At 31.8% G+C, this 12,624-nt stretch overlaps 2 protein-coding genes and 2 long non-coding RNA genes across 4 annotated transcripts; 1 reads left to right on the top strand and 3 right to left on the bottom strand.

Annotated features, from left to right (window-relative positions):
• Positions 1–1,549: 1,549 nt before the first annotated feature.
• On the bottom strand, positions 1,550–1,957 carry LOC121132482 (uncharacterized). Its single transcript, XR_005869349.2, has 2 exons — positions 1,837–1,957; positions 1,550–1,785 (listed from the first exon to the last, which is right to left on the bottom strand). It is a non-coding gene; the product is annotated as an uncharacterized lncRNA (long non-coding RNA).
• Positions 1,958–3,249: 1,292 nt separating this feature from the next.
• Positions 3,250–4,965, bottom strand: Sec61beta (Sec61 translocon subunit beta). The gene is made up of 2 exons (XM_071894143.1): positions 4,960–4,965; positions 3,250–3,546 (listed from the first exon to the last, which is right to left on the bottom strand). Exons 1-2 carry the CDS (start codon positions 4,963–4,965, stop codon positions 3,250–3,252), a joined length of 303 nt encoding a protein of 100 aa, XP_071750244.1.
• Positions 4,966–6,043: 1,078 nt separating this feature from the next.
• Tmem214 (Transmembrane protein 214) lies at positions 6,044–9,523 on the bottom strand. Its single transcript, XM_040727891.2, has 8 exons — positions 8,938–9,523; positions 8,382–8,867; positions 7,765–8,174; positions 7,489–7,708; positions 7,287–7,420; positions 6,943–7,072; positions 6,451–6,865; positions 6,044–6,384 (listed from the first exon to the last, which is right to left on the bottom strand). Exons 1-8 carry the CDS (start codon positions 9,071–9,073, stop codon positions 6,261–6,263), a joined length of 2,055 nt encoding a protein of 684 aa, XP_040583825.1. The 5' UTR covers positions 9,074–9,523; the 3' UTR covers positions 6,044–6,260.
• Positions 9,524–9,873: 350 nt separating this feature from the next.
• Positions 9,874–10,467, top strand: LOC139904758 (uncharacterized). The gene is made up of 2 exons (XR_011778927.1): positions 9,874–10,015; positions 10,319–10,467. It is a non-coding gene; the product is annotated as an uncharacterized lncRNA (long non-coding RNA).
• The last annotated feature ends 2,157 nt before the right edge of the window (positions 10,468–12,624 follow it).

Below are 12,624 nucleotides of genomic sequence, written 5' to 3'. Positions count from 1 at the left end.
ACCAAAAACTTTACCGAAATTAAATATGATGAAAATCAATTTCAAGCTGTAAAAAGGTATTGTCTCCCTCTTTTAATTTCTTCATGATTGATCAGTTGGACTACAATTAGATCTGTCTTGACTATAAATAGTTTTACTATTAAATAAAAATGAGCCAAACGGTTTTTTTGTTAAGATAAATATAAAAATATTGAAAGATACGTCCTTCCCGATCATTATAATGGATGCAAAAAAATATCAACTAGATTGGGCACTCGGTCGAGCACAAAGCCTTCGCCTAAAGTTAAAAAGAGTTATGTATCTCAATTTGTTCCAAAGTTATGGTCGATTAGGAATTTTTTACGTCTATCGTTACGTTGACCTCTAAAAATTTAATGGCCTCTTACTGTGTATGGTCACATAATCTTCGGACTAAGTGTGATCAAAATCGATCTGTAACTTTTGCCCTGACAAACAGAGGTAAATAGAATGGGCATTCAGTATTGTTTCTAGCAGTAATAGAACAACTACTTCTGTAAATTAAATCTTAATTATATTAAAGCTTAAAATAAATTATTTTGCCGTTAAAATTTCTTTTCAAGCAAACCCCTTTAAATAAGCTTGTTTTTTATCCTTTAAGTGGCACTTTCTCGAGATTGGATGATAGCATATCAAATATGAGTACCTATTTGAAATTCAAATACAATTAAAATTAATAATTTAATACTAAAACCGGCTTAAAAAGTTAAAAATAGACAGAAATTGAATTTTTTCGAAAGCCAGATTTGATATGAACAAATTAATAACAGATTCGGGATCAGCAAGTCAAGTAATACTAAAATGGAACATAAAAGATTTTGAAAAAGTAAAACTTTGTTAACTTCTGTAATCAGAGCTATTGGGACACAATACTGCCATGGTTGGGCAAGACAATGTATCTGAAAAATTTTCAGATAGGGACTTTTGTCATTTTGAAGAATATTTTGTGAAAAAAAAAATCATTGGAAATATTACTTTTTTGATCGGTAAAACAATACATCTAAATATATTCCCCCACTAGTCTTTAAAAAATAAAACTATAATTCGAGTGTTGAGGGCCAAATTTTCGTAACTCAAAAATTACAAACATTAGTGTTATTGCCTAGATATATCATCCTAGAAGTCTAATATTTCGCTACTTTGCCGAATGACCACTACAGATTATTATTATTAGATTTAAATAATAATAAATGAATCTTCTTATACGATATTGACCTCTATGGTAATTATTAAATTATATTGATATATATTTATATATAAATGAAGTGAGTTAGTTTTGATCGACCAAGATTAAAAATGAGAAAATGTTGGACTTATGATTGGAAAATTGGCTGAAATTATCAGCATACCATATATTTTTTGATAATTATTCATTTGCAAAGTTGATCCCTTATCGGTCTAGCCCTTCCGATTCTTGAACCGGAACCGACAAAGTCGAACCGAGACCTAAATATATTGCTTATCAGTCTCGGTTCTTGTGCTTTCGTTCCTGTATAGAATATATAAAGAAAATACAATGTACATATATTATAAAAAAAATTAGCTTTAATCAACAAGTCAATTTAATGAGTTTCTTATGTGTGATTTCAACGTTTTCCAATGATTTTTGAAGTCGCCAGGGTGATATATTTGTATCTGAGTTCCAAATAGCTAAGGGCTTCTAATGGATCTGGAAAAGTGATTTTAGGCACCAGACGCTGTAAATAAACGAGGGAAAAGGGTAGGGTAGATTATGGATCCAGGTCCATTCCTAAGTTGTCGGGGTCTCTAAAAATGATAACTATAATATTTCTTAAGCAAGGGTTTCCCAAACTTTACTATGATAAGGGTCCATTCATTAATACATTATTAGCTGAGGCCCTCTTTATATGAAACATGTGTACTATGTATGTGTAGACTGAAAGACTTCATCTTCCTGTAACCCCCATAGGCTCTCCACACAGCTCTCACTTTGAAAACCATTGTATTAAGCAACCTTGGTTTTCGGGGACCCCGAGGGAGGGGCAGTACGCACTCTGCATATAGCTACGGCCCTGTTTGTATCAAATATCATATCCTGGGACCGAATTTTCTAGCGGATCCCCTTGTTTTAAGTGCCTGTTACCAAACTGAGTCTGTTTAAAAGAGAACAGAGTTCTCGGTGAACGACAGAACCGCTGAACTTGACCCAGATCAACCTTGTTCATTTGTTCCTATGGAACAAAACTTGTATAAAAAGATAAAAAATCTTGACAACATACTAAGAAATAAACAGTTTGAAATATTAATTAATCCAAATCACATTCGATTTACATTATATTAAAAAAAAATATAGACGACCTCGAGATAGAGGTGTGTCTATCAGGACTTGGCCAGCTATATAAGAACTTCAACACATTTAACCCAAACGGTTGATTAATTTGCATTGAATCTCAATCGACAATCATTGATTGATCGATTCCATATCCTCTCTTCTTTAAACATTTTTTTAACATCTTCCAAATTTATTTTTTGGGCGGTTGTCATTACTTTAGTTACAAGAGTTATAATAGTGGTTTGAGCCAGTTTTTAAAACATCTTCATAACTAAATGAACCAATTATTAATTAAATAACATTTAATTATTGTAATGTTTAGCAAAGAATTAAACATTCTATCTTTTAAAATTGGTTTAACATAAATGGGAATCATAATTACATAGTATTGCACCAAGTAGTATTCATAATGAAAGAATGAAGTTTCCTATCTAAACTTTCTTAAATATATATTTAAATTATGACAATTTCTCGTTCACTCCACTAATTGTAAGCATTACTTGATTGGAGATTACCTGTCCCCCCCCCCGCCGATAACAGAATAAAAACAATTGGTCCTTCATGCCAATTAAAATAAATGATTATTTTAATTCTTATACATCCGTTTTTGACTCTCGTGTAAAATTTGATTACAGTCAGATACATTGTTTTGCTGGACATGGGAGAAGCGTACATGTCGCAGCTAAATAAATTTAGTACTGTCAAGTGCTATCAAAATTGAAACAAGACTTTTGAAGAAGTAAATTTTTGTTCAGAACTAAGTTATCCATTTTTTTTTCTGTAATCGTTTAACATACCTAGGCTAAACGGAATAATTGTTCAACGACTATTTCAATTAAAAACATTTAATGAATAAAATAGCATAGGGACAGTTGTATGTATGAAGATAACGAAACTAGCAAAAATAAAAAATGCAAATTGTAGAATGATAGGAGAGTTTAGGCTCTGTTGTATTTGCCCCAGATGTGCAACATGAATACACAGGCGATGAAGAGTAGAGACATGACCAGTACGGGGATGGGTCCAACTTTAATTCCGGGAGAGTCGTCCGTGTAGAATCGCCACATACCCCCAGAGCTGGTTCCACCAGCACGACCAGTGGGTCGACTCGAAGAAGATCCTGATGAAGCACCTCCCTTACGCTGTCGGACAGTTCCTCCTCCAGCACGGGGAGAGGCGGAGGACTTTGTTGGGCTTCGGCTTCCCACGTTCGTAGAACTAGCAGCAGGTCCAGGCTAGAAACAAAAGAGGAAAGTTAATCAGAATCTGGACCTCAGGGATGATTTCCAAAATACTTACCATTATTATGAATTGATATCAGGTCCTCCCTTTCAAAAACTAACTGAGAAATATGAGCGGAACGGAATTCTCCAGGTTTATTATTTTGAATGCGCGCTTATGACGTTTTCGGATATTGACGCTGTGGATTTTTTACACAGGGGTATCAACCAACACTCTATGTCATCAAGTCATCACTAACAAACATCTTATAAAACCAAAAATTAGGCTCGATCTTTTATTAACGTTGGATCATTTTAAAATTATAGGACTATAATTTAGTCTATATTTTTTTAAATCTCAGTATACATATGGGACTCGTCAACACAGAATCCTGCTAGTAGGATTTTTATCAAAATTGACTGTAGTCCGGATTACATTTGTATTCATCAATGACGAATTATTGTCCATTTCTATCAACAAATTATTCTTATTAACAGGGGCATAGTCCTAAAAATTATGAACACCATAATATAATTACTTATATAAAAAAAATATTATTTTATATGTTTTTCACAAGTTGCGATGTCTATAAAAGTTCCTACTTGTATAAGCAAATTGAACAAGTTGCAATTTGTTCGTCTTAAAATGCATTATTTAATTGCAACATGGGTCATTCTAATTACCAACTATACCTTGATTTCATTTTGATCAATTAAAATTACATGGTTATTATGTATTTATGAGTAATATAACTGTGGGAATTTGAAATTTATAATGTGCCACATAATACTTACATCCTAGAAAATTGTATTAAGATAGTCAAAATTACCCATTAGAATATATATCATCTATGCAATATTCAATTATTTCATTATCTTTCCAAGTACTGTAAATCCTTCATTAAAAATTATTTATCTCATTTTTTGGTTACAACTTGTAAATTACATATATACATGATAAAGGGACAACAAGCCACTGCCTATTAACCCTTTATAAGCCAACCACATTACATTTGAAATATCCTAAATTGATCTTCACAATAAAAAATTGATATATTTTATTCAGAATGGGTTATATCGGGGCCAATATAAGTATCTTAAATCAAATAAAGGCCCTAATCACTAGCTAACAATCGTCGCTATCATAATTCATCCCACAAATTTGAAGTCAAAGCCTGTAACTGACGCAAATATATCCATAAAATATGGGACTGTATCTAAATATGTCTCATTTTCTGGATTTTTGTTCAAGATTGTTTTCATTCTGATGTAACACACATTAAAACTTTTACACCGAAAGGACTGGTACCATTGAATTAGTGTCTAATTTGTTACAATGTTAATTATTGGCCAACTTCCTTCTAACCAATCCTAGAGCTCGTTCAATATATTTCCGGCCATCGCGAGTTATATGACGTCAGATCTTACTGTCATTTAAAGATGATGTCATAAACCACAGTTTCTTGATGTGTATTTCATTAAACGGATATGAGACAGGTTGTCACACACTCAATTGCGAAAACGAACTCATTATTAGTCATTAATCATTATATAACGTTTTTCAAGAAAAATATTACCCAGCTTATTCATATAAAATTTTGTACTCCGATGCCGTCCTTCATCGGTTATGCAGCTAAATAGCTTATTGTGAAAGGACACTTCAACGTATTATGAGGATTTATAGATTTCTGGTTGGGGATATTAACTTCGGTTTTGTTGCACACCGCATTAATAAAAAGTGCATAATATTAAATTTGATGATTAAAAAAATATTTAGCATTATATTATATATTATAATAGAAGTATCATGTATTATTTATTTTTATTTTTCTATATAATTAGCCTGAAATTAATAAAACTAATGTGACATTTGAAAACAAATTTGAGTTCTTTAGTATATCTATAGAGCCTCTTCACTGAAGTCATAAATTGTATCAAATTTAAGGGCTCATAGCTGATATTTTTACTACATAAAATAAATACATTTCCAAACCGACTTAATTAAACTTCTATCAAATTACTACTAGAATAAATTAAGACTTATTGCCTGCATTAAATACTACTTGATGCCAATGTTAAACACTATTATTTGAACTATATAATGAAAATTCATATGAAATAGGTGGATTTGTACAATGAATTAATTTTTTTGGATCGATTAGGGACGATAATATAAGGTAATTAGTAAAATATCTTATTGCTTCCATTGTAATAGTTAATTTACTGTCTACAATATGAAAATATTAATTAATAATGACGTTATAATATATTCTAATATATGATTAAACAATGCATTATAGTGAAAGATTTTTGATAAGACAATTATATTTTATATTATTTGTGTCTCATTTTGACATCCAATAGTCAACTATTTTCCTATATATGAATGAATAAAAGGGTTTTTATTGTTATAAAACTTTGTTGTTTAGGGAACGAGTATGCAGGCAGTCACAGGAAAAGGGTCTATACCATCACCTACGCTTGAATACCAAATAAGTATAAAACTCAAAAATAAATAAATAAAAGTTGATTTATTAACTATAAAATGTAAACAGATCAATATTCATACATCTGCCAATAATAACAATAACTTTGATAGGATGATTTGTCTAACATATATAAAAATAACATAGAATTTCATCAACTGCCGGGCAGGATATTATAGAAGCGTACTTTTCATTTTTACTCTGTGTGGGTTCGAGTATAATTTCAGTTGAGTAAATGTCTATCTATTTATCCATATATTTACCAACTGTATTCATGATGTTCTTATATTGATTAGCACTAAAGTCCATACCAGAATTGAATTTCTGATATACGTAGTTTTTAATATCCGTCAGATCAGTTTTCCCCCTACAGGTTAGATAAAAGTAAAAATCAATTTAAAACTACATAATATATTTTAAAAGTCCAACTTACTCAATTATATCATTTATGCAAGTTTTTGTCGACTCCAAACCGTAAGTAGTGTATTGTATCAACATTTTCTTGGCATGAGGAGCCTTCTCCTTACTCCACTCCCAAATTAACCCAGCACTAGAAACAGATTCATCAAACCAATACTGTGCTTTGGCTTTTACTCCTGGGCCATGCTCATTAACATAATCCGATACAGAAACATATCCCTCCGAAACATATTTGCCAACGACCTTTCCAGCTACTTGAGCCTTCTCAATGAAAATATCCTTACCATCTCGCATCATTTGCATACCTTCAGGAGATTTTTCTTCCATCCATTTCATCCCTCTTCTGAGGGATGAGTTCGATTTGTCAAATGCATAGATGAGATTATCGTATAAACCAATATCTGACAGAAGCCTACCAGTGTTGGAAGCTGGAAAAATTAAGTTTAAAAGAAATAATAACTTAAGATCAATATACGTTATACATTATAATGTGGTAAAAACCAACCTTTCAATGTTTTATGCTTATTATAATCGGCATGAACCAATGAAAATATCACTAATGTGAGGATAAGACATGCAGTTTTCCATGGGAACCAAGCTTTAGATTCATTACTAGCCATTTTACTTAATAAAATCTGTAAGTTTAAAAAAATATATATATGTTAAAATAGTTTCAATTAAAACTATAATGCCGATCTGTAACACAGCAGCGTTCAATATATACGCAAAATAAATAAAAAACAATAATAAATCCAATCAAAAACAGGAATGAACAAGCGCAATATTCAACAAATAAATAATGAGTCAGTCACGACGTTTAATTGTGCAACTTAAAAAAAAAAATCTTACGCGACAAGAAGAATCGCAGTTAGTTACACCATCCTTGGTTTCATTAGTTAGATTATAAGCTCGGAAAGCTTCTAAGGTTCCTATTAGAGCTCTTGAGTTTTTCACTCCTCTCGGAAGCATTGACCAATTATTAACTGCAACACGATAAATAAATGTTAAAAAGAGGCAAATATATATATTGAATAATACAGTGAGTCCATACCCATATACTCTAACAACAACGAAGACTGAGGTATATAAGATGAGTACATCTGATGCCATTGACTCAGAGAAGCTTCTTGTGAATTAATTATACATTGTTGTAAAATTACTATGATTTCTGTTTGTTCTTGCTGGTTAGTTTGGGATTCAGGAGCAGTTAAACGTCGCATCAAATGAGGAAATAGTTCAAAGTCATTAGAGCCATCTGCAATGGCGAAATCCTAGACAACATAAATAATGTCTTTATAAAAAAAATAGTTTTCAAAAATAAAAGTACCTTTATTTTAGAGTAATTCTTCATCAACGACTCCGCAAGTTCTTTATTCAGACATGAAGGTGCGTAAAAGAAAAAAACTTGAATAAATTGCATAAACTGAGAGGGAAATATGACGCGTTTGTCCGACTTTGTATGACGATCCATTAATTTAGACAAGTAATTTAAGATAAACTTATGATAACTACGAAGAGGTAAGAGAGGAACCATACATTCCAGCCAGGCTTTCAATCCAGATCTTAAATCATGCTTTCCACCTTGGCCAACTGCCCAAAGTAGAGCTAAACAAATAGCGGGTTGGTTCTGATATGAATTACGTAGTTCAGAAAGTTTCGAAACATTCCCGCAGCAAATATTGGGGAATGCCTCCAATAAAACTTGTATAACAGTCAAATAACCATTTACAGACTTGCCTGTAATGAAAAGAAGGATATGAATTGATTAAAGAAGGAAATATAATTTTTAATAAGACATTTAGTTTTAATTTTAAAATTATATTTTATGAAGGTTCAAAGTAAACACATGCAAATCTCTGCATTGGTAAGAAAAGTTCTTATAGTTTCTAGCTTTTGCATGTGTTTCCTGAAGGCCTCACAGTAAATATGTATTCATGAGGATACCTTTCGCCATATAATGGGCAATATTCGCCAACATGGAGTCGAATATACTTTGTTTTTCGGGCCCCGAGGCTTCTTCGAGGGTAGACGTTATGATTTTCTTAGTTTCACGGAACAAAGAGGATATGGGTTGGTCAGAAAAGGGATCAGACAAAAATTCCGGAGACTTCTCCGTCGTTTCTAAGCATCCATTCAAATAGAGTGCAATTTCTCTGACCCACAATTCTCTTAGATCTGGATATCCAACCTTGATATCATGAACATAGGCTTTTAAATCCGACGCATGCACCAATGCCGCAGCATCCATTATGTTGTTGGGCTTGCGTGCAACTTCTTTCTTGGCTGGATCCGTTTTCTTTTTCGTATTTTTCGACTGTTGCTCGTTGACGTCTGTCGACTTCTTGGCCTTTTTACTTGGCTCTTCATCGCTATCAGATGGGGGAGTGTCATATGCGTTGGCGTACCAGGATCGCACTTGCTTTAGTGGCACTATAAATCAATCAAGAATCTTCATAAATACAGAAATCACCTCTCAAGACAACTTGTAACTCAAACTTACAGACATCTTCGGCTCTCGGTCCGACGTGTCCAGATCCTCCATTCTTACTAATAGTCTTCTTACTCTTAGAAGAGGACTTCTTTGAAGAAGGCTTCCCTACGACCTCCCAAACTCCGCTCGTATTATTATTCGACATAGTATAAAAAGCACACTCTTGGACCTTAGAAGTTTTATGTTATGATAGGGATAGTAATATTATCCAATCTTCCGCCCGGACGTCACCTTTTTACTACAAATCCTTCTCATTTCTTCCCCTTCCTCATCTTACCATAAAACACCGTCTCTCATTGGCTGAAGGAAATTGAGAAGTTGTAACGAGAGTTTGGATTGGATATTTTTATTTGAAATACAGTTTTTCTCTGTATACTATCAGTCTATGGAAGTTATAAGTTATAACTTAGAATAATTAAGCAGTACGTACATACACATCTTTCTCAAGGAAGAATGTATAAATGGTGGCTTGTGCCTAAAAATCCCGTACCTAATAGACCGTAGGTATTTTCTTCCCCTTTATTTTAAAACAGATTTCTTTCTTTCTATCGTAATAAATGAAAAATTCTATTGCAGTAACGATATTTATTATTCAGCAAGGGTTACCCGTATGTATGAATTTATTAATTATTATACTCCCTAGTTATAATTCATGGCCTGGGAAGGAATAGTAGTTCAAGTTATGTTGAATAATTTTTATTTAGAACTTGCTTAATTTTTGGAAATTACGCGTTTTTATGTAAGGACCACTGTTCTGGAGGTATAATCAGTGCTCAGGTTATACGGAGATGCCATCATTCCCAAGAATGAAAATTGTCTAAACTATTGATATATATTCACATATTGTTTTAAAATTGCATTAATCAACTATATTAAAAAAAAAAAAAATTGGGAGAGAAACCCCCGAAGCACCAATGATCAAAATCCATCGTTGACCATCACCTGGTATGATTTTACAACTGGACCACCGAGTATAATCGATCAAGTTTTATAAGAATAAAACCCCGTTTATTCATTCATATTAATGGAAATTGTGAACTAATGGATGTCAAAATGGGACGAATAAAGCAAATGGACTTAAACCAAAGTGTCTTTTCAAAATCTATCCTTCAAATGCCCTGTTGTATAATATATTTAATTCAACACTAATATGTAGTGAAATATATCATTACATCCTTATTCAATCTTACTTACCTATTGTAGACAATAAATTAACTACAATGGATATAATAAAATAATATTAATTATCTTACTTTTCTTGTCTCTTATCGTTCAAAATTTTCCTTGGGATTTTCAGTAGATATTACTTTGATTATATTCAAATATCACTGTTAATAAATGGCATTAACTAAGTATTTAAGGCAGGTTTCAATCTTTTGTATTCTTGCAGCAATTGGATGGAGCAACACTTTAGTGACCAAAACGCCCTAACCCGGATTTGTCCGTATGTACTCAAACCAACCGACATCGTTCATTTGTAAATTTTTCAATATTATGTAATGTCGGATATTTTTGGAATATATCATAACCGAAATATCATTGAATAATATTATTATTTTTTAGTTAATTATTAAAAAACCCTTAATACTTAAATGATTAATTACTTAGAATTTGATTGAATGAAATTTAATTAAAAAATACATATACAGTACACACGGAGTATGTATGATTTACGAAATTTCAGGAAAATGTAACAGAAACTAAAAAGTTACATCCCAAAAGAGTAAATTATAATTCAAACTTTTTTTTTTTAATTAATTGAAACGCCTGCGGTACCCAAATTTTCGGTTAAATAAGAGCACTAAAAGGTTTCAAGATGTATTGAAATTCTTCCATTTTATGAAGTTAAAATATTAAAACTTCATCAAATGACTTTAAGAATAAATAAACAACTTTATACCTGCAATGAATACTACTTGATGCTAATGATAAACAGTGATATTTTTGAATCAAATTAATTTTTAGATTGTAGGTACTAAAAATCCCTAAAACGGGCGAGATTTGTACAAATTTTTTAATCGATTACGGACAAAAAAAATAGGATTTTTAGAGAAAATATCTTATTCTTTCCATTGTAATAGTTAATATTTGTCATCATTAAAGAGATAAGATTGTATAACAATGTAATAACATATCTTTAATACATTTAGTGGTAGATATATGATAAAACTAGACAATAGAGGGATAAACTTTTAATAGACAGTAAGGTTAAGTACTGAAAACTCTTTTCTATGCATAACATATGATTAAAAATTTTGCAATCGTCCCACTTGGAAAAGTGGAATATGAATCGGTTAATTGGATATAATGGAAACTAATTAAATTTACGATACAAGCCCGTGACTACGGCCCTTCTGACTAAAGTTTTGTATGAAAGACAGCGGTTATCAAAATTTAGAATATCTAAGGACAAATAAAAATATATCTAATTTGTAAAATGATGACATCTATTAAATTAAAGTTACCATAAAAAAAGGTCAAACAACACTCATAATGAAAATCTTAAAGGAACTGATTTCTATGTAATTTAATAAGGGATGTGCAAAAAGTAGATCAAAATTTAAGTCTTGGGATTAGGAAAAGAAAAATAGTAATATTTATTTTTTAATTTTCTTCCCTCTTTAATCATGTCGGCATCTTTTTGTATCACGCAACCTTTCTTCCGAAAAGAAAAAGGTCCAAAGTCAATAGGAAGTTAACAAATTAATCCCAAAGGTTGTACTTTTCTCAAGACAATAAATATTAAGAATCGTTCACAGCTTTAAAAAAGACGAATTCCGTTTCAACAATTCAACTTTCGAAAAACTGAATTGAAGAAAATAAACAAAAATATCGACAGCTGACAACAAAATACCCGGTCTACATAAAAAATTTCAAGCAAAAATGGCAGTGGAAAAAATAGCAGGAGAAAAAAAAAAGGAAAAGTGTGTAAGAAGAAAAAATGGCAGGATTCTTTTAAACTGATGTCACCAATATAAATATACTACAAAATACGATAAAAGAAAAATAAAGAAACACGACAGCGGTTGCAATCGAAGAAGTGCTAATCACTTAATTCTCTGTTATCAATTGTAATATCATTTGACATGATGGATTATTCATATTCGACCATACTCTTGGATTCACGGACAAGCATTTGCATAATACTAAGCAAGAGCAGCGATTTCTACCTCGTTATGATCCAGAATGTGTCAGAAGAAGAGATAGTTAGCTGTAGCGCGACAAACTACTGAGAAGATTTGGGGAGGTAGTCAAAAGTTGAGTCGTTGGAGAGTGACAGGAAAACTGTAAAGCTCAGTACAGTTGGAGCAATCTGAAATTGCAATAGAACGATGTTCTTCGTCTCTTCATAAGCCTTCTTTCTTGTGCAAAGATTACAAAACAGGCTGCATTACGTAGTTACCTAAAGGACTCGAATTCTTAAAGTTATCTAGGACTGTGAATTGTATACTTCCAATGTATCAAACCAAGTTATGAGAACTATAACAAATAGGGTCTTTTAACGAATTTCTATATGTATTTTTCTACGTTTGTAATAAATAATAATGGTCTTTAGGGATATTTATCTTATTTCACCAATGCGAAAACTATGTGGCTAGGCATAAAATTATATCCCAGTTTCTGTCAGGTGCTGGTCACAATATCCGATTTGAAATTTTAAACAAGGGAAAAATTTGTTGAAAATTTACCAATAAA

Source organism: Lepeophtheirus salmonis, chromosome 2 (assembly GCF_016086655.4).
Source record: "Lepeophtheirus salmonis chromosome 2, UVic_Lsal_1.4, whole genome shotgun sequence".
NCBI lineage: Eukaryota > Metazoa > Arthropoda > Copepoda > Siphonostomatoida > Caligidae > Lepeophtheirus > Lepeophtheirus salmonis.
The sequence above is the reverse complement of the archived record's forward strand: the minus strand, read 5'-3'. Positions and strand labels throughout refer to the sequence as shown.